This window comes from Panulirus ornatus, chromosome 24 (genome assembly GCF_036320965.1).
Source record: "Panulirus ornatus isolate Po-2019 chromosome 24, ASM3632096v1, whole genome shotgun sequence".
In the NCBI taxonomy this organism is placed as follows: domain Eukaryota; kingdom Metazoa; phylum Arthropoda; class Malacostraca; order Decapoda; family Palinuridae; genus Panulirus; species Panulirus ornatus.
In genome coordinates this window covers 10,188,535-10,211,737 of record NC_092247.1, presented here as the reverse complement: position 1 = coordinate 10,211,737, position 23,203 = coordinate 10,188,535, and the positions used below count along the sequence as shown (strand labels likewise).

Here is a 23,203-nt window from a genome sequence, read left to right as displayed (position 1 = left end):
CTTTTGTTTTGATCTGATCTCTTTACTTACGATTACTGCTGGAGGTTTTTTTTATATAACAATTGATACTTTAATAAAAGTTTCATAAAATAATAAAATAATAATCATCTCATATACACATTATTTTAATTCTGTCTTCCTAAAGTTTGATGTAATCGCGATTTACACCAAATGAATTTTATGTAAGCACGTTTTGTAACCTGTATCTAAAGACCAATGTTTGTGCTTGGTCTATGCTAGTGAGGATGTTTGACTAGTACATATTAAAGGACACTTCAACTGTGGGAAAGAAAGAAAAGAGCGGAAAATGGTAATCAATAACATCTAATATAAAGACATTCAATTACGAATATAGGTAAGCGAAGAGTAATGGGTAATTTCGTACTTTTATGATTTTGTATATAACCACTTTTCTATGATAGAAATCATATGAAATTTTCGGGAATGCAACGTTACAGCATGAAGAGGTGAATATAGAGAGTGATTTTAAGTGTAGCACCTATTACTTCTTTAAATGTGTTTTTATAAAGTGGGCAGGGCTTTGAATTATAGGGAAATTGTAGGACAACACCACCCAAAATCAACATTAGATAGATTGTAATGCATTCGTAACACTTTCGTTAAAGTCGTGCAAGTAAGAAATGATAAAGAGAAACGCATTCGCCGTCTCGGTGTCATTTTCTAATTTCATACCGCGTAGCTTATTAGAAAAATTGAACATCCAGCTGTCAGCTGACCAAAATCATTCACATGGCGCTTGTTCGGATTCTATAGAGCTTAATTAGGTTCGTAAGTTGATATACGAAGCAACTGATGCTGGAGTGAAAAAAATAGAAAACTTTCCTGAATATGTTAATGATAATTACAGTACATTATCTATGCATTCCAGTGAATGCCATCATGCCTTGTATAATGTTTAAATCCGACTTAACCCGAGTTTTGGAAATTTGCCAAGACAGTAAGATTTGCTGATGGTTCTTCAGAGCATTATGTTTTCAACAATATTAAAGTATGTCTGTTACGTATGTTTGGAAAATACAGAGTTCAGGTGAAAGAAGGTAAAACAAAGAATCATCAGATTCTGTGAAAAACTCACCTAATTGCTGGGTTGTATTGTAGAAACACCCCAACAACAAATTGGTCTTCTGCTAGGTATCACTTGGAATAGTTGCATGTAGGAAGGTCGGCCACTCAGCTTGTATGTTTATTAACAGTGCGATACTCAGTCATTGGAGTGATTTCACCTGTTTAGAATATAGAACATATAAATTAATTTTAACTATTGGGGAGGTTAGGTGGTTTTCATGGTTTCTGTTGATTTTTATAAATGTTTCATGAACTTTAGCATTAATTACCCACACTTTTTCTCCTGATACCTATAACCTTCACCCCAGCTATAATATCTAACATTGCAGAATAAATTAAAGTGCTTCAAACAAAGTTTACAAATCTTATTGTATTGTCTAGATACTACATTGGAATTGTAAAACAAACTCATTCAATATCCAACTCTAATTTCATTGCATTGCTGAACTGGTAATTTACTAAAGCCAAGAGTAATGACGGTTATGATTTGGGTTTAATTAGAAGTTGGTGACATACTTGCAAAAAATCATTAGTCTGTAAAAACTTCATAGCAGCTGAGATTTAGTTACCTTATATTCTATAATAATTTGTGATATACGATTTTTATGGTTGCCATTTGTGGGCTGTCATCAGATAGTTATTATTTACATTCCTGTTGACATAGTACTCCATAACAGCTTGCAATTGGCGATCATCACATTAACTTACATTACCTTTCAAATACCAAAATCAAGAGATATTTGTGGCCGCTAAAGTAAGTTAATTAAGGTTTCATGTTGTTTACTTATATGTTAATCAACCTAACATTTTCTGTGGTATTCTGAATGCTTACCACTATCACCTTATTCACTTTTGTAGTGTATAATGCTCAAAATCAAGCCCCTTTACTCTTTGCCAATAAAAAAGAGGATTTGTTGTTATTTTATGTGTGGTAAACATTCACTAAAGATCTTCCCCTATAACCCATGGCGTCTGCTTCGCCATATCTATGACATGCTAAGATGTTCACTTGGTCTGCTGCTCTTTTTCCATCTGCTTTATAATCTAGGTTAAAGTAATGATCATCAGCACATTTATCAATGTAACAAAAATTCATTTTCAGTAATAATCAGCAACACATTTATCAATACAATATAAATTCATTTTCATAATTTTTAAAAGTAATTAACAAACAGTTTAGCTGCAAGTCTAATCTCTTGCTTTTTCATTAGCCTTGTTTACGATGTACAGCATTCACACCACAGTGTTTGGGCTCTTGCATCTCAAAATGCACTTCTAAAGTATATCCAAGCATCATGAAAAAACTAAAGTTATTCTTTGAAAGCTAATTTCTGTAAGGGATCTAATTTCTGCATAATGGTGTCCAGTATCTTTCTTCTTCACTGGACTACACTCATCATTGTCAATCATCACAGTCACTATCATTACCTTTTATGAATGCCATCATAAGAGAAGAATATATGAAAAAATCACAGCTGAAAAATGAACTGAGTTCTCATGCCACAAAGTCGTACAATAAGAACAGCAGTGTTTGCTTCGGCAGTGGATGTTAGAAATTGACCTCCAACTGTGGAAATTCATGAAATGAGTTAGCCATAATCTTAATTGAACAGGTACCTGGACCACGAGTTTCAGTTGTTTTTGATTCTTAGAAATTCAAATTTTAGAATCTCACCCTGTGATGCCGTGTTACTAATGGTGATGATAGTAGTTTTAAATAAAACAAAAGGTATAAGCACTTTTACACCAAAATTTGTGTACGCTGGAGTTTGATTTTTGGAAATTGCCTTTAGTAAATATTTTTCAAATGACTATAATGAATTTCAGTACTTTACAGGCATTTGAAATAAAACATTTTAGCTTTTCATATAAATTGGGTTTTACATGTGAATGACATTGTACGAAATGTTGCAGCATATTTGCTAATCAGTAATAATGATGAATCATTTAATGTCTTGTTTATTGTTCAGTGTTAGTGATTTTAATGTTTTATGTGAAGAAATGCTTTCTTGTCAGTAGGCTTTTTGGTATATATACTCTGTATCCACCTGGGATTTTCCTATACTTTCTAATATTTTACCCATTACAGACATGTCGGATAATGAAGTTGAAAAGTTTGAAGTTACTGACTTTGACTTGGAAAATGAGTTCAACACACAACGTCCAGGTCGGAAGCAGACCAAGGAACAGCAGATATATGGCATCTGGGCACAAGACAGTGGGGGTGAAGAGGTAACAAGCCAGGATTGTACCATTGCTTGTAATCATACTCTTTCTTCTTGCCTCTAGTAATTCCAATCTCTTATTTGCTGCCACTCTTTCTTTCTGTATCTTCACTCTTCTGCTACTAATACCACCATCTTCCTACACTAGTGTTCCATTTCTTTCCTCAACACCCCCACCCGTTCCTCCAGCATCTGTTCGTTTCCTGTTTCCATCATGTCATGCTGCATCTCCTCTTCCTCTATTACCACCACCTCTTCCTCATGCACTTTTATGCATTTTCTTGCATCTACCCCTCTTCCTCAGCCTTCACACCCTTTTCTCCTCCTGATCCATCATTTCTCCTAGCCTCCCTATTTTTGAACTTCTACACACCCTAGTGTTCCACCTTCATCCCTTTTTTCTCTCACTCCAGACCCATCTTTCTGCATCTTCACCAGCACCTTGAAATTTTGCACTTTTGTATATATCTCTTACACCGACTATGCTATGCCCTCTTACATATCTTCCAATTTGAAAGTCACGCAACTGGTCTTCCCCTTTCCTTTTTATTTTCTCTTTTAGTATACTCATTTTCAGTGACTGGACTCACATTTCTGTTGCCAGTGGAAATTGTTTTTTTATTTCCTCGCTTCTTTGCCCTTTTTTTTCCAAAACTTAAATGTAATTCTTATCCAGTTCAAATATGTAGCCAATTTGATGTTTCAACCTCCATTTTCACCTCAAAAATTTTTTTTCCACCATTGTTGGTTAACACTTTATGCCTGCTTTACTGTATCTTAAATTGAAACTGCTGAATCTTTATGAAAGCCTTTTTTTGTTTTTGCTGTTTTAAGGACTGCATTAGTCTTTTGTTGCCTCTATTTTACTTAGCTGCCCAGTACATTTCTCAATATATTTATAATTCTCTGTCCGCCAGTAATGACTCATGGTACTGCGATGTTTAAGGATGTAATCATAATGTCATGAAAATGATTTTCTGTAGGGCATCCCCCAGCAAGTGTACAATGTTATATAAAAGTAACCCTGTTACTGATGCATTCATTTATTCAGTTTATGTGACAGGTTTACAATTGGTCCAAAGACTTTTACTACTGGAGCAATTTCATTTCAGATTTCTGATTGCAAATCCAAGTAAACATGTGAATCATGCATCAGAGGAATTCTTATATTTTCCCTGTTTACATAAATAACCACTATTTATGTAAAGATGAAAATTATACTTGTCATTTATTATTTATTTTTTTTTATTATACTTTGTTGCTGTCTCCCGCGTTTGCGAGGTAGCGCAAGGAAACAGACGAAAGAAATGGCCCAACCCCCCCCATACACATGTATATACATACGTCCACACACGCAAATATACATACCTACACAGCTTTCCATGGCTTACCCCAGACGCTTCACATTCCTTGATTCAATCCACTGACAGCACGTCAACCCCGGTATACCACATCGCTCCAATTCACTCTATTCCTTGCCCTCCTTTCACCCTCCTGCATGTTCAGGCCCCGATCACACAAAATCTTTTTCACTCCATCTTTCCACCTCCAATTTGGTCTCCCTCTTCTCCTTGTTCCCTCCACCTCCGACACATATATCCTCTTGGTCAATCTTTCCTCACTCATCCTCTCCATGTGCCCAAACCACTTCAAAACACCCTCTTCTGCTCTCTCAACCACGCTCTTTTTATTTCCACACATCTCTCTTACCCTTACGTTACTCACTCGATCAAACCACCTCACACCACACATTGTCCTCAAACATCTCATTTCCAGCACATCCATCCTCCTGCGCACAACTCTATCCATAGCCCACGCCTCACAACCATACAACATTGTTGGAACCACTATTCCTTCAAACATACCCATTTTTGCTTTCTGAGATAATGTTCTCAACTTCCACACATTCTTCAAGGCCCCCAGAATTTTCGCCCCCTCCCCCACCCTATGATCCACTTCCACTTCCATGGTTCCATCCGCTGCCAGATCCACTCCCAGATATCTAAAACACTTCACTTCCTCCAGTTTTTCTCCATTCAAACTCACCTCCCAATTGACTTGACCCTCAACCCTACTGTACCTAATAACCTTGCTCTTATTCACATTTACTCTTAACTTTCTTCTTCCACACACTTTACCAAACTCAGTCACCAGCTTCTGCAGTTTCTCACATGAATCAGCTACCAGCGCTGTATCATCAGCGAACAACAACTGACTCACTTCCCAAGCTCTCTCATCCCCAACAGACTTCATACTTGCCCCTCTTTCCAAAACTCTTGCATTTACCTCCCTAACAACCCCATCCATAAACAAATTAAACAACCATGGAGACATCACACACCCCTGCCGCAAACCTACATTCACTGAGAACCAATCACTTTCCTCTCTTCCTACACGTACACATGCCTTACATCCTCGATAAAAACTTTTCACTGCTTCTAACAACTTTCCTCCCACACCATATATTCTTAATACCTTCCACAGAGCATCTCTATCAACTCTATCATATGCCTTCTCCAGATCCATAAATGCTACATACAAATCCATTTGCTTTTCTAAGTATTTCTCACATACATTCTTCAGAGCAAACACCTGATCCACACATCCTCTACCACTTCTGAAACCACACTGCTCTTCCCCAATCTGATGCTCTGTACATGCCTTCACCCTCTCAATCAATACCCTCCCATATAATTTACCAGGAATACTCAACAAACTTATACCTCTGTAATTTGAGCACTCACTCTTATCCCCTTTGCCTTTGTACAATGGCACTATGCACGCATTCCGCCAATCCTCAGGCACCTCACCATGAGTCATACATACATTAAATAACCTTACCAACCAGTCAACAATACAGTCACCCCCTTTTTTAATAAATTCCACTGCAATACCATCCAAACCTGCTGCCTTGCCGGCTTTCATCTTCCGCAAAGCTTTTACTACCTCTTCTCTGTTTACCAAATCATTTTCCCTAACCCTCTCACTTTGCACACCACCTCGACCAAAACACCCTATATCTGCCACTCTATCATCAAACACATTCAACAAACCTTCAAAATACTCACTCCATCTCCTTCTCACATCACCACTACTTGTTATCGTTATCACCTCCCCATTTGCGCCCTTCACTGAAGTTCCCATTTGCTCCCTTGTCTTACGCACTTTATTTACCTCCTTTCAGAACATCTTTTTATTCTCCCTAAAATTTAATGATACTCTCTCACCCCAACTCTCATTTGTCATTTATATTGAGATATTTTTAATGTAGCATGTTAGCTAGGCAGAATTCTGTTTATAATCATTTTTATTTGCATATAATGTGTCACTTCCAGTATGTTAGAAAATAGCAAACTGTTCCAAGCACAGCTACCATACTGTAATATCAGATGTATTACATGTAATCCTAAAGAAAGAAGAAAATATGAACCATTAAGTCGTGATGTATGGTATATTATGTGAGTTTCCCATTTACAGGAAGGGGAGCCAGAACCTCTGAATGTTCCACTTCCTCGGGCCCGTGTCCTGCGTGGGGGTCTTAACTTTGTTCCTGGTGGTGTTCAGCAAGCAGGCAAGAATGATGACAAGGACAAGAAACAAGGTTCAGATGAGGAATCAGAGTCAGAACTTGCACCGAGGCCCATGTTTGGTGCTGATGCTAACTCAAGGCAAGTGTTGGTTGCTTTTTCTCAAATGATGTCGAGGTTAGGGCATGTGATGACATCTGTCTCTGGTTACATGATACTCAGTGATAATGTTAGTAGATATAGTTATGATGCAAGTAGAACTTCAAATTGATGTCTCCTAAGTAATGAATGACGTCATTAAGTTCAAAACTAATATAGGGTTTTAAAACATCCCCATCTGTGTGGTGAATTTTAGTTTAAAAATCAGAGTTAATTGCAATGGAGTCCAGTAATTACCATAAATGAGTCTTGATAGAGTAAGGGAGCTGTGGTTTTGGTGCATTATTACATGACAGCTAGAGACTGAGTGTGAACGAATGTGGCCTTTATTGTCTTTTCCTAGCACTACCTTGCACACATGAGGGTGGAGGGGGTTGTTATTTCATGTGTGGTGGGGTGGCGATGGGAATTAATAAGGGCAGACAGTATAAATTATGTACATGTGTATGTGGGTGGGTTGGGCCATTCTTTCGTCTGTTTCCTTGCACAACCTCGCTAATGCGGGAGACAGCGACACATGAAATGACAACCCCCTCCCCCCGCATGTGTGCGAGGTAGCGTTAGGAAAAGACAACAAAGGCCCCATTCGTTCACACTCAGTCTCTAGCTGTCATGTAATAATGCACCGAGACCACAGCTCCCTTTCCACATCCAGGCCCCACAGAACTTTCCATGGTTTACCCCAGACGCTTCACATGCCCTGTTTCAATCCATTGACAGCACATCAACCCCAGTATACCACATCATTCCAATTCACTCTATTCCTTGCATGCCTTTCACCCTCCTGCATGTTCAGGCCCTGATCACTCAAAATCTTTTTCACTCCATCTTTCCACCTCCAATTTGGTCTCCCACTTCTCCTTGTTCCCTCTACATCTGACACATATATCCTCTTTGTCAATCTTTCTTCACTCATTCTCTCCATGAGACCAAACTATTTCAAAGCACCCTCTTCTGCTCTCTCAACCACACTCTTTTTATTACCATACATCTCTCTTACCCTTTCATTACTTACTCGATCAAACCACCTCACACCACATATTGTCCTCAAACATCTCATTTCCAGCACATTCACCCTCATCTGCACAACTCTATCTATAGCCCACGCCTAACAACTACATTGTTGGAACCACTATTCCTTCAAACATGCCCATTTTTGCTTTCCAAGATAATATTCACGATTTCCACACATTTTTCAACGCTCCCAGAAGTTTCGCCCCCTCCCCCACCCTGTCTTTATACAATTACATAAATTGTAAGTATGAAGATTTTCTTTATTATCCTAGTGATGAAGAAACCACTACGAAAATGCAGCTACCATCATCATTTGGAAACAAGAAGCCCTCTTCATACTCCTCCTTGGCACCATCATCTTCAAAGAGGAATGATATTGCTGGAATGCGTCGTGGAGGAGCTGCAGGTGCAGGTAAACCGGGTCTCTTGGGTAGTGGCCTGGGAGACTGGGAAAAGTACACCTCAGGGATTGGTAGCAAGCTTTTAAAGAAGATGGGCTTTGAAGAAGGCAAAGGTCTTGGTAAGAATCTGCAAGGAATTTCAACACCTGTAGAAGCAAGTAAAAGGAAAGGAAAGGGAGCCATTGGTTTTTATGGATCAGAGAGGACTGAAAGGTCATTAAAAGACTTCCCAGTCCATGATTCAGATGAAGAGGAAAAAGAAAAGTTCAAAGAGCTTCTTCAGCAATGGAAAAAGACTGGTAGCAAGAAAAAGATTAAATATGTGTATAAAAGTGCGGAAGAAGTGATACAGGAGGGTAAAACTAAGAAATTAAAACCAACAGATGACAGTCACATTACCAAAACCAAAGTCATTGACATGACTGGGCCAGAGACTCGTGTTTTGAGTAGTTACCACGCAATTGCGGGACAGAAAACATTTGTTGATGAATACGAAGAGGATAAGAAAAAGAAATATGAGTACTTTGATTTACCAGAACTTTTACACAACCTCCAAATTCTTTTGGAGAAATGTGAAGATGACATTGTCCGTAATGCCCGAACTATGGAAAGAGACAGCGACAGAATTGTTCATCTAAATCATGAGAGGGAAAAGTATGAAGCTTTACTGGAAAGAGAAAAGAAAGAACTAGACAGTCTTGACCAAGCTCTCTCTCTTGTGGAAGGACTTGAAACCAGACATAAAGAGCAGACTCTGAGTCTCAGTGAAGCCACAGCAATCTTTACAGAGCTAAAATCAGACTATCCCAAAATATACAACACATTTGAAATCCCTTATTTAGCACCTACATATGTAACTCCTCTCTTAAAAGAATTACTTAGAACATGGAACCCTCTGGCACAACCAACAGCCCACAAAGAAGTATTTGCTACTTGGCAGCAGTTAGTAGAAGTAGGGGGAAATCAGCATCAGCAGCCAGATACCTCTGTGCCCTTGGATCCTTACCATCACCTGGTTTGGGAGACTTGGACTGCTGCTGTGAGATCCACTGTCATGGGTCCATGGGAACCCCGAGACTGTAGTCCACTACTTGCTGTATTAGAAGCATGGAACTATCCTTTGGTACCTGTGTGGATTCAGGGTCACTTACTGCAACATGTGATACTGCCACGAATCACACGTGCTGTTCATAATTGGAATCCTCTTCAGGACACTGTTCCCATTCACACTTGGCTTCATCCATGGCTTCCACTTTTAGTAGATCATCTTCAATGTGTATACCCTGTCATACGTCAAAAACTTTCAGCAGCTCTTGTTCATTGGCATCCTAATGACCGTTCTGCAAAGATGGTGTTGCAGCCATGGAAGAGGGTTTTCAGTGAAATTTCAATGACTACACTAATTCAGTCCAACATTCAACCAAAACTAGAGTCTGCACTCATAGAAATGGCTATTACACCACACAATCAAAATCTAGATCCATGGCACTGGTTTCTTGATTGGGATGATATGCTACCACCACAAATATCTTTAGATATAATGGAACGCTGTTTCTTTCCCCGTTGGTACCAGGCATTGGGAACATGGCTGTCAGCAAACCCTCTCCATGCTGATGTAATAGCCTGGTACAAAGGATGGAGAGATCTTATTCCAAAGAGTGTTGCTCACCACCTTCAGATACGTCAGAAATTTCAGCAGGCTTTAGAGGTTTGCAGTCGTGCTCTGAGCCACCAACCTGGTGCCTCTGAGCAGTTCAATCTTTTGTTAGCTGGATTAGACAAACTTAATGAACCACCTCCGCCACCTCCTCCAGGCTCCCCACCTAGACAACGTCCTAAAGATTGGGCGGATATCATTAGCAGTGCAAGAAGAGAAACCCTTAGCATGAGAGAGGTTGTTGAACGTAGATGCTTAGAACGTGGTATTGTATTTGTACCATCACCTGATCGTAAACATGAGGGAAGACCAGTGTACAAGTGTGGTAAACTTAATATTTCCTTTAATAAGAATATCATATATGTACAAACTGAAAGAGGATGGATGCCCAAAAGTTTGACAACATTACTTGATGATGCTTAGTTTTAATTAGAAGTGATTAAATAAACATTAAGGTATGTATGTGCATCAGATATATTTGGAGTTCTATTAGAATGTCTTTTCTTGATTTGGCGTTGACTGGCTTTGTTAAGGACCTTGATTTCCTTCAGCCCCAAGATTATACAAATGAGCATCACTTATGGACAGTGGTAATTGATGTACAACAGAATTTTAACCTTGGCTTTGCCAGATAGAATTGTTCATTTTGATTTGTAACATATTCCTTCTGTCATTCCTCAACATATTGTTGGCAATTACTGTCTGAAAATTCATTTGAAATGTTGGCACCTACTGATTATCGTAGGCAAAGGCCTGTAACTGAGCTGGAGCTGAGCTATACTTGTAACTTGTGTAAATATATGTGTTAAGTGATATGTAGTGTGTTGCATTCATATTTCTGGGACTATGCAATTTTGGGTCCCATAGAAATTTCAGAAGTGTTGACTTTTATGCTGTTTTGTATGAGTGACTGGTTAACTCATAAAATTAGTAGGAAAGGGTTGAGGTACATAATTTTGTATGTCATATTCATGACATTTGTCATATGTTATATTCATGATAATTCATTGTATCATTCATGATTTAAATTGTACCAGTTATTACCCATCTCTAGCAACATGATCTCTCCCATCTTGATGGTAACATATCTCATGGGAAGGTGGTACTATCTAGAATTTGGGACACTGATAAATTGTTTCTTTGCCATAATTCTGCATGCTTTGCACATGACAGCTAGAAGATGGTCCTGAGTCAAAGTGGCCTTTCTTTGTCTGTTCGTGTCATTACTTTGTGAAAGCAGGAAATTGCAAATAATTATTACAAAAAAATTCACGAGATGTTATCATTTTATGATTTTATCATTTTAGGGACCCTTCAGTATAAAACCATGTATTTGGAAACAAAAACCAAAATATGTTGGGTTTTGTCCTTGTATGTTATATGTAAAGGTTAATAGGAATGTAGAAAAAAATAACAGCACTGTGTAGTGTTACATGTGTGTATGTGGCATAAGTGGCAGTTATACTGAAAATGTAAGTTGAGTATACATCATATTACTGTAATCACCTGGCATGAACAAAAATCAATCTCTTTTACTGTAGGTCACAATAAAACTTCTGAAAAAGAATGAGGATGCCCCTGCAAGTGAACTTAATAGTTTAAATGGAAGAGTAAATAGGAAATGAGCTATAGTGCCTAATTACATATAAAGAAAGGCTCTGCTATTTTCTACGGGGAGGCCATCTAGAGCACTTCAACTCAAGTATTTCATTTATATAACACAAATCTCTGTATACTGTAATCAAGGAATATTTGAAGAGTAATCTGGAAGTTCTTAGTTATTATAGTGTAGTAGTTGCCCTTATCTTAGCAGCACTGGAATTGATTAGTTATGGACACTATTGCCATGGCCATCCCCTTCAGGGAGTTCCATTTGGGAACAAACACCAGAGATGTAGATAGATAGACAGAATAGAAATGTTAAAAAATTGAGTGTTAAGTTGCGCTTCTACTGGAGAATTTTTTTATTTCAATAAAAAAATAAAGAAAATACTCTTTAAATAAGCCAGTAAAATGTCATTTTCCCTCAGTAATTATACAGGTAAAAGTCCCCCCAATATATGACATACAACTTGTGATGCACATTTTTTTTTTTTTTTTCTTTTTTTTTTTTTTTGTCGCTGTCTCCCGCGTTTGCGAGGTAGCGCAAGGAAACAGACAAAAGAAATGGCCCAACCCACCCCCATACACATGTATATACATACGTCCACACACGCAAATATACATACCTACACAGCTTTCCATGGTTTACCCCATACGCTTCACATGCCTTGATTCAATCCACTGACAGCACGTCAACCCCAGTATACCACATCACTCCAATTCACTCTATTCCTTGCCCTCCTTTCACCCTCCTGCATGTTCAGGCCCCGATCACACAAAATCTTTTTCACTCCATCTTTCCACCTCCAATTTGGTCTCCCTCTTCTCCTCGTTCCCTCCACCTCCGGCACATATATCCTCTTGGTCAATCTTTCCTCACTCATTCTCTCCATGTGACCAAACCATTTCAAAACACCCTCTTCTGCTCTCTCAACCACGCTCTTTTTATTTCCACACATCTCTCTTACCCTTACGTTACTTACTCGATCAAACCACCTCACACCACACATTGTCCTCAAACATCTCATTTCCAGCACATCCATCCTCCTGCGCACAACTCTATCCATAGTCCACGCCTCGCAACCATACAACATTGTTGGAACCACTATTCCTTCAAACATACCCATTTTTGCTTTCCGAGATAATGTTCTCGACTTCCACACATTCTTCAAGGCTCCCAGAATTTTCGCCCCCTCCCCCACCCTATGATCCACTTCCGCTTCCATGTTTCCATCCGCTGCCAGATCCACTCCCAGATATCTAAAACACTTCACTTCCTCCAGTTTTTCTCCATTCAAACTCACCTCCCAATTGACTTGACCCTCAACCCTACTGTACCTAATAACCTTGCTCTTATTCACATTTACTCTTAACTTTCTTCTTTCACACACTTTACCAAACTCAGTCACCAGCTTCTGCAGTTTCTCACATGAATCAGCCACCAGCGCTGTATCATCAGCGAACAACAACTGACTCACTTCCCAAGCTCTCTCATCCCCAACAGACTTCATACTTGCCCCTCTTTGCAAAACTCTTGCATTCACCTCCCTAACAACCTCATCCATAAACAAATTAAACAACCATGGAGACATCACACACCCCTGCCGCAAACCTACATTCACTGAGAACCAATCACTTTCCTCTCTTCCTACACATACACATGCCTTACATCCTCGATAAAAACTTTTCACTGCTTCTAACAACTTGCCTCCCACACAATATATTCTTAATACCTTCCACAGAGCATCTCTATCAACTCTATCATATGCCTTCTCCAGATCCATAAATGCTACATACAAATCCATTTGCTTTTCTAAGTATTTCTCACATACATTCTTCAAAGCAAACACCTGATCCACACATCCTCTACCACTTCTGAAACCACACTGCTCTTCCCCAATCTGATGCTCTGTACATGCTTTCACCCTCTCAATCAATACCCTCCCATATAATTTACCAGGAATACTCAACAAACTTATACCTCTGTAATTTGAGCACTCACTCTTATCCCCTTTGCCTTTGTACAATGGCACTATGCATGCATTCTGCCAATCCTCAGGCACCTCACCATGAGTCATACATACATTAAGTAACCTTACCAACCAGTCAACAATACAGTCACCCCCTTTTTTAATAAATTCCACTGCAATACCATCCAAACCTGCTGCCTTGCCGGCTTTCATCTTCCGCAAAGCTTTTACTACCTCTTCTCTGTTTACCAAATCATTTTCCCTAACCCTCGCACTTTGCACACCACCTCGACCAAAACACCCTATATCTGCCACTCTATCATCAAACACATTCAACAAACCTTCAAAATACTCACTCCATCTCCTTCTCACATCACCACTACTTGCTATCACCTCCCCATTTGCTCCCTTGTCTTACGCACTTTATTTACCTCCTTCCAGAACATCTTTTTATTCTCCCTAAAATTTAATGATACTCTCTCACCCCAACTCTCATTTGCCCTTTTTTTCACCTCTTGCACCTTTCTCTTGACCTCCTGTCTCTTTCTTTTATACATCTCCCACTCAATTTCATTTTTTCCCTGCAAAAATCGTCCAAATGCCTCTCTCTTCTCTTTCACTAATACTCTTACTTCTTCATCCCACCACTCACTACCCTTTCTAATCAACCCACCTCCCACTCTTCTCATGCCACAAGCATCTTTTGCGCAATCCATCACTGATTCCCTAAATACATCCCATTCCTCCCCCACTCCCCTTACTTCCATTGTTCTCACCTTTTTCCATTCTGTACTCAGTCTCTCCTGGTACTTCCTCACACAAGTCTCCTTCCCAAGCTCACTTACTCTCACCACCCTCTTCACCCCAACATTCACTCTTCTTTTCTGAAAACCCATACAAATCTTCACCTTAGCCTCCACAAGATAATGATCAGACATCCCTCCAGTTGCACCTCTCAGCACATTAACATCCAAAAGTCTCTCTTTCGCGCGCCTGTCAATTAACACGTAATCCAATAACGCTCTCTGGCCATCTCTCCTACTTACATAAGTATACTTATGTATATCTCGCTTTTTAAACCAGGTATTCCCAATCATCAGTCCTTTTTCCGCACATAAATCTACAAGCTCTTCACCATTTCCATTTACAACACTGAACACCCCATGTATACCAATTATTCCCTCAACTGCCACATTACTCACCTTTGCATTCAAATCACCCAACACTATAACCCGGTCTCGTGCATCAAAACCACTAACACACTCATTCAGATGCTCCCAAAACACTGTCCATATCCTGTACAGTGTAGTTTATCTTGTAGCATACTACATGAATTGTCTGTAAGAAGCATTCGTTTTACAAAAAAAAAGTAATGCAAAAGAAAATTTTATGATGTTAAAGAAGCCAGTGCATTTTACTTAACATATACTTTAATGATACAGATCAACAATAAAGAGGAAATTATGATTTAGTTTAATTTAGAATCCTTTTGTTAGTTTTCTCTTCTGGATTTTTTCAATTATTTTCTTCCATTCAGGTTGAAAAACTGTTGCCTTTTACTTTTTCACAACAATTTCAAAGGGTAATGCTCTCTAATGGAGTAATGCTTTAGGTATTTAGCTACTGAGAGTGCTGCATAGCAATTGAAATGCTTACTACTTAAACTTCATTTCATAAGGTAAATATTGTATTGATTCAGTTTTCCTGTAACGCACTTTTCAATTTGCATTATTCTTACTGTGAAGAGTGTTGAGTTGCATTTTGGGGGAAATTGGGTCACTGCACATGTTACAGCCAGTCTCTTTTTTGTATACGTCATTGTCTTTCCCAATTTAGCAACACTGCATTAGAACAAATGAACAATAGCTGCATTTGCTCTAATTCCTTCTACCTGTCAGTACAAAGTATCCACCAAAACTAGAGCCTGCTATCCACAGACTATTTCGTGGATTATCTTGCCCATTCCTATGCCTTGATTCAGCCTAATAACTGCACATTGCCCTACATGTACCACAATAATCCAATCTATTCTATCCACAGAGTGCCTCAACCTGAATGTTCAGTCAATTGTACCCCAAAGGTCAATGTTCCTGGTGGAGGTGGGTCTCTGTCATAGATTTTGATATCACTAGGGATATTCTATCTCTTCATGGATAGGGTTGTGGTGAGAGGGGTATGTTCTTAGAGCAAGCTCAAGAGAAATACTCCATAAGCTGATGTCACAGCTTGGAGGAATGCAAAAATTAAAAAAAAAAATATTGAAAGTAAATGTGAAAAAAGTTAAGGCAATCGATTAAAACGGCCTAAAGCTAAAGTATGGGAAAATGTTTAAAAGAAAATCTTTGAGAGTAAATGTACATAATAGTACTAAAAGAAAATCTTTGAGAGTAAATGTCCACAATAGTACAGTAATGAGATGGGACAGCATGGTTTGAAGATGCTTAACCTATTCGGTGCATATTTTTTTCTGAAAAGGTAACAGCCCCATGAACTAAAAAAAATTAAATATCTATAAAAGAATTCCATAGAGAATTACACAGCAAAGAGCATGACAGCAGGAGTTAAATTACCTTTCCGGACATCGGCCTGTTTTGGAAGTGGAAGTTACATAATTCTGCATGATTCTGACCTACACTTTTACACTTTAGAAATATTTCCCACACCCCCTGTTATCCAACGATAATGGGGGACCTCTCAAAGGGACCGGAATGAGGGTGGGGAATATAAAATATAGTGCTTCGCGAGAGATGTGAAGGTCAGAATCGTTCAAAAAACATGAAAAACATCGAAAAACAATTTCAACCAAATCTCACCTAAATTAACCTTCGCTGAATGTCCGGAACTGTAGTATAGCAGTACAAGAAGAAAATGGTACTACCATAGACCTAAGTCGCTCGACTTGCTTCTTCCCATTTGATTTACACCAATTATCGAGTAAGACAAGGTGAGCAGTATAGACTGCTTCTACAGCGACTGTAATGGGTAGTGTGAACAGGTCAGATCTCAGGTCGGATCTTGCATTCGAGTTCTTACAAGGGTGTTGGGCAGTATTCTTCTCTTGGATCCACAGTCACTGTCTGTGCGTATGTGTGCATATGTAATGATATATATATATATATATATATATATATATATATATATATATATATATATATATATATATATATATAGATGAGACATGAATAAAAGTTCTGCCCGGAATACACAATTGTAAATACAAACAGTAGGTGTAGCCTAGATATTTCATTGCTGTACTGTGATTGTATGTATTCACTATTCGTCGATGTACTAAAGCTCAAAATTTTTTATGTAGTTGTACATGAATGTAACTTCGCATGGACTTTCATACATCTCAACAACTTGCTGCGGAGTGATAGAGCAACGTAAGGATAGGTTTATGAAGTGCTGCTAAGATTAGAGGAAGTGCTGATACTTATGCAAATTTTACAGTATTATCTGGCACCATACTTAAAGCATGAAACGAAATTAAGATATCTGAAAGATAAGAATCATTAACTTGGTATATGAACAATGAAAACGACCTTAAAGAGTACGCTTACCGAGTGTCAGCCACGTGCCGACAACCATAACAGTGTTTTAAACGACCTTTAAACGAAGGTAAACAAAGATGTCTACTGCAGCTGAGTACGTGAAGGATGAGTCGGGCAAGTTATCATTTAATGATATTCAGAGTTATAAGACCTATCAATGTTGATGCCAAGGTTACAGAACATCAGGTAGGACGTTCCGGCTTGCTGTCTTACCGTAAATAGTCTTGATGTCTGATGTTGCCAGGGTCAAGGTAAAGGTGATTATTCTGATGTTGCCAGGGTCAAGGTAAACATGATTATCCACATGTTGCCAAGTTCAAGGTAGATGTGATTATTATTAGGGTTATAAGTATACTAGTGACAGGAGTTACTGCAGCTGTTAAGAGTTTCAAGGATAATTTATCAGAACGGCTGCATCGCTTTGAGTTTAGACGGATTTTGTTCTGCAGTGCTCATGTAATGTTTAGAGAATACAAAAACAGTTTTGGACGTGATTCAGAGCATTTTATTATAGAAATAAGGTAGGACAACATAATTGAGAGTTATGTACAACTCTGTAAATATCGGGTTTATTATTGTCGAGCACATAGTACAGTTGCAAAAGACCAACACTATACACTCACTCAATTTCACATAGTAGTAAAAATGAATGTAGAAATATGCAAATGTTAAACGTGTCTTTAACTGTGAGGGTTGTGAATGTCATGTTTAACTAATCTTGATACGACAGTAAGACATGGATATAAATTTCTTTCGATCTTGCTTTCCAACCATACTCTATCAAAAGTGCTATGAGCAGTGTTGGTATTAGATTACATGAACATATTCAGAAATGTTGTATTACAATTTAGTATGTGGAAATTTGGCTGGGAAGTATGGGTAGGATAATAAAAGATTTGTTTCTCTAAACAGAAAATCTACTCCAGTTTCTTTTACATTCTTATGAAAAGCCACATCATTGATACTTGGTAGTGAATGAAATGAATGTACGTAAAACATTGCCCTTATCACACTACAAATGTTTGTGTACAGTGAGTGACTGGAATGTGTGGGGTAGGATATTGGAGCATTATCTGGAGAAATATTCTGTTGTAAAGATCATCCTTGTCACCTTCAAACTTGAATTCATTGTAGATGCCTCCATTGCACACCTTCCTGCTTATGAAATCATAAGAATATCATTCTATAAGTCACTTTTTTTTTACAAGTTTCTCATATTGTTTTTGTCATTTCTTCACCATCCAATGTATAATTTTCCCTCCTAATAATGTGGATAATCTCCTGGACATATTTTCTGCTGGGTCTCCAAATATGCACGACCTTCAGGTGGATGGATGGTCATGCACTGATAATGGTGGATGCAGAGGTAGTGAGGAAAGCAAAAATTTATTTTCATACCTTCCAAGTATTGGAAAAGATCTGTATAGGTTTCTGATTGTATAATAAGTTAGCTGGATGTATAAACAGAGACAGGGAAAGTTTGAACCTCAAATGCTGGCCACCATTCTCTGAGAGCACATCAGTCTTTGTTAGTCACCCTTAAAAGGTTAAAAAGATAAACTGAATGATGTGACACTTGATATCAGCATAGAAAAAGCTTTTCTCTTTTAAAGCTCTTGATCTTTGCAGCTGAATGACATTTATGATTAGTTTTTGTAACCAGACCTACAACCTGAGCTTTGCATTCAAATTTTTTTCTGTTAAGGTATAGAAATTAGTAGCAATAAAAGATTTGAATTAGTTATAATGTATAAATGAATGAATATTGGTAAGAGTCTTCTCCTGTACTTTATTTTTTCTTGTACTGCTACAAATGTTTCTTCATATTGTACAGGACAGTGCTTCATCCCTGCTTCTCAGCGTCCTGATGGAACATGGCGGAAAGCAAGACGTGTCAAAGATGGTTATATTCCTCAGGAGGAAATGCCTCTGTAAGTTTTTCACGTGTGTTTACTTATTTACTTGTACAAAATGCCAGACTTTGAAATTTAACCACAACAGTATTCAAAGTAAGAGGATAGACATAATAAAGAATGAGGATATATGAAGGCTTAAGTGGTGTGAAGAAGTCATTAGAAAGACACATAGATGAAAGTTGTTTGGTTTGGTCTTGAAGCATATTTGGATTGATATGTCAGGAAGATATATTGCACCGTACAATTGAAGATACAAGGATGTAAAGAAATCTGAATCATAAACCTTGCCCAGTTGTAAGAGGGTGAGTTCTTGGAAGACCTTTTATGTGGGAAACATAAACCTTGCCCAGTTGTAAGAGGGTGAGTACTTGGAAGACCTTGTATGTGGGAAATCTAGGGAAAGGCATGGGCCACTGGGAGGAGGATTAGCATGCAGTTAAAGAAGATGAAAGAATGAGCAGTTGTATCAAGGGGAGTCAGGTAGGTAGAGAGAAGTAGGGGTTGAATTATAGAAGTCAATGGAGATGCCTTTCCTAAAGAACAGAAAGATTTATCATTAGGAGAAGTTGAATACCTCCATGGTGAACCAGTTAACCCTAGATTGAGTCAGCACAGTTACAGTCTTGGTTCTGATAGCTGGTACGGAGTTAATCCATCTGTTCATTCTCCCCTAGGGGCTGGTCAGTAAAATAGGTACCTGGCTTAGACTAGGTTTTGATTTGTTTATGGATGGAGTGGTTAGGGAGGTAAATGCAGGAGTTCTGGAGAGAGGGGCAAGTATGCAGTTTGTTGTGGATGAGAGGGCCTGGGAAGTGAGTCAGTTGTTGTTCGCCGACAATACAGCTCTAATGGCTGATTTGTGTGAGAAATTGCAGAGGTTGGTGACTGAGTTTAGAGAAGTGTGTGAAAGGAGAAAGTTGAGAGTAAATGTGAATAAGAGCAATGTTATTAGGTTCAGTAGGGTTGAGGGACAAAGTAATTGGGGTATAAGTTTGAATAGGGAAAAATTGGAGGAAGTAAAGTGTTCTAGATATCTGGGAGTGGACTTAACAGTGGATGGAATCATGGAAGCAGAAGTGAGACACAGGGTGGGAAAGGGGGCGAAGGTTCTGAGAGCAATGAATAGTATGTGGAAGGAGAGACCGTTATCTCGGAGAGCAAAAGCGAGTATGTTTGAAGGAATAGTAGTTCTAACAATGTTATATAGTTGTGAGGCATGGGCTATAGATAGGGTTGTACAGAGGAGGGTGGATGTGCTGGAAATGAAGAGTTTGAGGACAATATGTGGTGTGAGGTGGTTTGATTGAGTAAGTAATGTAAGGGTAAGAGAGATGTGTGGAAATAAAAAGAGTATGGTTGAGAGAGCAGAAAAGGGTGTGTTAGAATATTTTGGTTTGGACGTAAGGAGAGAATGAGTGAGGGAAGATCAACAAAGAGGATATGTGTCAGAGGTGGAGGGAACAAGGAGAAATAGGAGACCAAATTGGAGGTGGAAGGATGGAGTGAAAAAGATTTTGAGTGATGGGGAACTGAACATACAGGAGGGTGAGAGGCATGCAAGGAATAGAGTGAATTGGAACAATGTGGCATACTGGGGTCAACATGCTGTCAATGGGCTGAGCCAGGGCATGTAAAGCATCTGGGGTAAACAATGGAAAGGTCTGTAGGGCCTGGATGTGGATAGGGAGCTGTGGTTTCAATGCATTACACATAACAGCTAGAGACCAAGTGTGAATGAATGTGGCCTTTTTGTCTGCTTTCCTGGTGCTACCTTACTGCAGCAGGTGATAGTAATGCTGTTTTCCTGTCGGGTGGGGTAGTGCCAAGAATGGACGAAGGCAAGCAAGTATGAATACGTACATGCGTATGTATGTATATGTGCATATGTGGGCATTTATGTATATATATTTATTTATTTTGCTTTGTCGCTGTCTCCTGTGTTTGCGAGGTAGCGCAAGGAAACAGACGAAAGAAATGGCCCAACCCACCCCCATACACATTTATATACATACACGTCCCCACACGCAAATATACATACCCATACATCTCAATGTACACATATATATACACACACAAACGTACACATATATACACTTGCACACAATTCACACTGTCTGCCTTTATTCATTTCCCATCGCCACCTTGCCACACATGGAATAACATCCCCCTCCCCCTCATGTGTGCGAGGTAGCGCTAGGAAAAGACAACAAAGGCCCCATTCGTTCACACTCAGTCTCTAGCTGTCTTGCAATAATGCCCGAAACCACAGCTCCCTTTCCACATCCAGGCCCCATAGAACTTTCCATGGTTTAGCCCAGACGCTTCACATGCCCTGATTCAATCCATTGACAGCACGTCAACCCCGGTATACCACATCGATCCAATTCACTCTATTCCTTGCCCGCCTTTCACCCTCCTGCATGTTCAGGCCCTGATCACTCAAAATCTTTTTCACTCCTTCTTTCCACCTCCAATTTGGTCTCCCACTTCTCCTCGTTCCCTCCACCTCCGACACATATATCCTCTTAGTCAATCTTTCCTCACTCATTCTCTCCATGTACACAAACCATTTCAAAACACCCTCTTCTGCTCTCTCAACCATGCTCTTCTTATTTCCACACATCTCTCTTACCCTTACATTACTTACTCGATCAAACCACCTCACACCACATATTGTCCTCAAACATCTCATTTCAAGCACATCCACCCTCCTGCGCACTACTCTATCCATAGCCCACGCCTCGCAACCATACAGCATTGTTGGAACCACTATTCCTTCAAACATAGCCATTTTTGCTTTCGGAGATAATGTTCTTGACTTCCACACATTCTTCAAGGCTCCCAGGATTTTCGCCCCCTCCCCCACCCTATATATATATATATATATATATATATATATATATATATATATATATATATATATATATATTTTTTTTTTTATACTTTGTCGCTGTCTCCCGCGTTTGCGAGGTAGCGCAAGAAAACAGACGAAAGAAATGGCCCAACCCCCCCCATACACATGTATATACATACGTCCACACACGCAAATATACATACCTACACAGCTTTCCATGGTTTACCCCAGACGCTTCACATGCCCTGATTCAACCCACTGACAGCACGTCAACCCCGGTATACCACATCGATCCAATTCACTCTATTTCTTGCCCTCCTTTCACCCTCCTGCATGTTCAGGCCCTGATCACACAAAATCTTTTTCACTCCATCTTTCCACCTCCAATTTGGTCTCCCACTTCTCCTCGTTCCCTCCACCTCCGACACATATATCCTCTTGGTCAATCTTTCCTCACTCATTCTCTCCATGTGCCCAAACCATTTCAAAACACCCTCTTCTGCTCTCTCAACCACGCTCTTTTTATTTCCACTCCTCTCTCTTACCCTTACATTACTTACTCGATCAAACCACCTCACACCACACATTGTCCTCAAACATCTCATTTCCAGCACATCCATCCTCCTGCGCACAACTCTATCCATAGCCCACGCCTCGCAACCATACAACATTGTTGGAACCACTATTCCTTCAAACATACCCATTTTTGCTTTCCGAGATAATGTTCTCGACTTCCACACATTCTTCAAGGCTCCCAGGATTTTTGCCCCCTCCCCCACCCTATGATCCACTTCCGCTTCCATGGTTCCATCCACTGCCAGATCCACTCCCAGATATCTAAAACACTTTACTTCCTCCAGTTTTTCTCCATTCAAACTTACCTCCCAATTGACTTGACCCTCAACCCTACTGTACCTTGCTCTTATTCACATTTACTCTTAACTTTCTTCTTTCACACACTTTACCAAACTCAGTCACCAGCTTCTGCAGCTTCTCACATGACTCAGCCACCAGCGCTGTATCATCAGCGAACAACAACTGACTCACTTCCCAAGCTCTCTCATCCCCAACAGACTTCATACTTGCCCCTCTTTCCAAAACTCTTGCATTCACCTCCCTAACAACCCCATCCATAAACAAATTAAACAACCATGGAGACATCACACACCCCTGCCGCAAACCTACATTCACTGAGAACCAATCACTTTCCTCTCTTCCTACACGTACACATGCCTTACATC

General features: G+C 39.3%; 1 protein-coding gene and 1 long non-coding RNA gene across 3 annotated transcripts in view; one reads left to right on the top strand and one right to left on the bottom strand.

The window, feature by feature from the left end:
• LOC139757099 (uncharacterized) overlaps window positions 1-16,704 on the bottom strand; it is a 60,444-nt gene extending 43,740 nt beyond the window's left edge. The window contains exons 1-2 of the long non-coding RNA XR_011714499.1: window positions 16,455-16,704; window positions 1,097-1,244 (exon numbers count right to left, since the gene is read on the bottom strand). This is a non-coding gene — a long non-coding RNA (uncharacterized lncRNA). The remainder of the gene's footprint in view (window positions 1-1,096; window positions 1,245-16,454) is intronic.
• Window positions 215-23,203, top strand: part of LOC139757097 (partner of Y14 and mago-like) — a 35,244-nt gene continuing 12,255 nt past the window's right edge. The window contains exons 1-5 of one of the 2 annotated variants that reach the window (XM_071677189.1): window positions 215-355; window positions 3,176-3,318; window positions 6,789-6,979; window positions 15,682-15,740; window positions 19,027-19,123. In XM_071677189.1, coding sequence (XP_071533290.1) covers window positions 3,178-3,318; window positions 6,789-6,979; window positions 15,682-15,740; window positions 19,027-19,123 — 488 coding nt within the window. In that variant the 5' untranslated portion in view covers window positions 215-355; window positions 3,176-3,177. Of the gene's footprint in view, window positions 356-3,175; window positions 3,319-6,788; window positions 6,980-8,283; window positions 15,107-15,681; window positions 15,741-19,026; window positions 19,124-23,203 lie in introns of those variants that run through there. The other variant, XM_071677187.1, reaches the window with a different exon arrangement.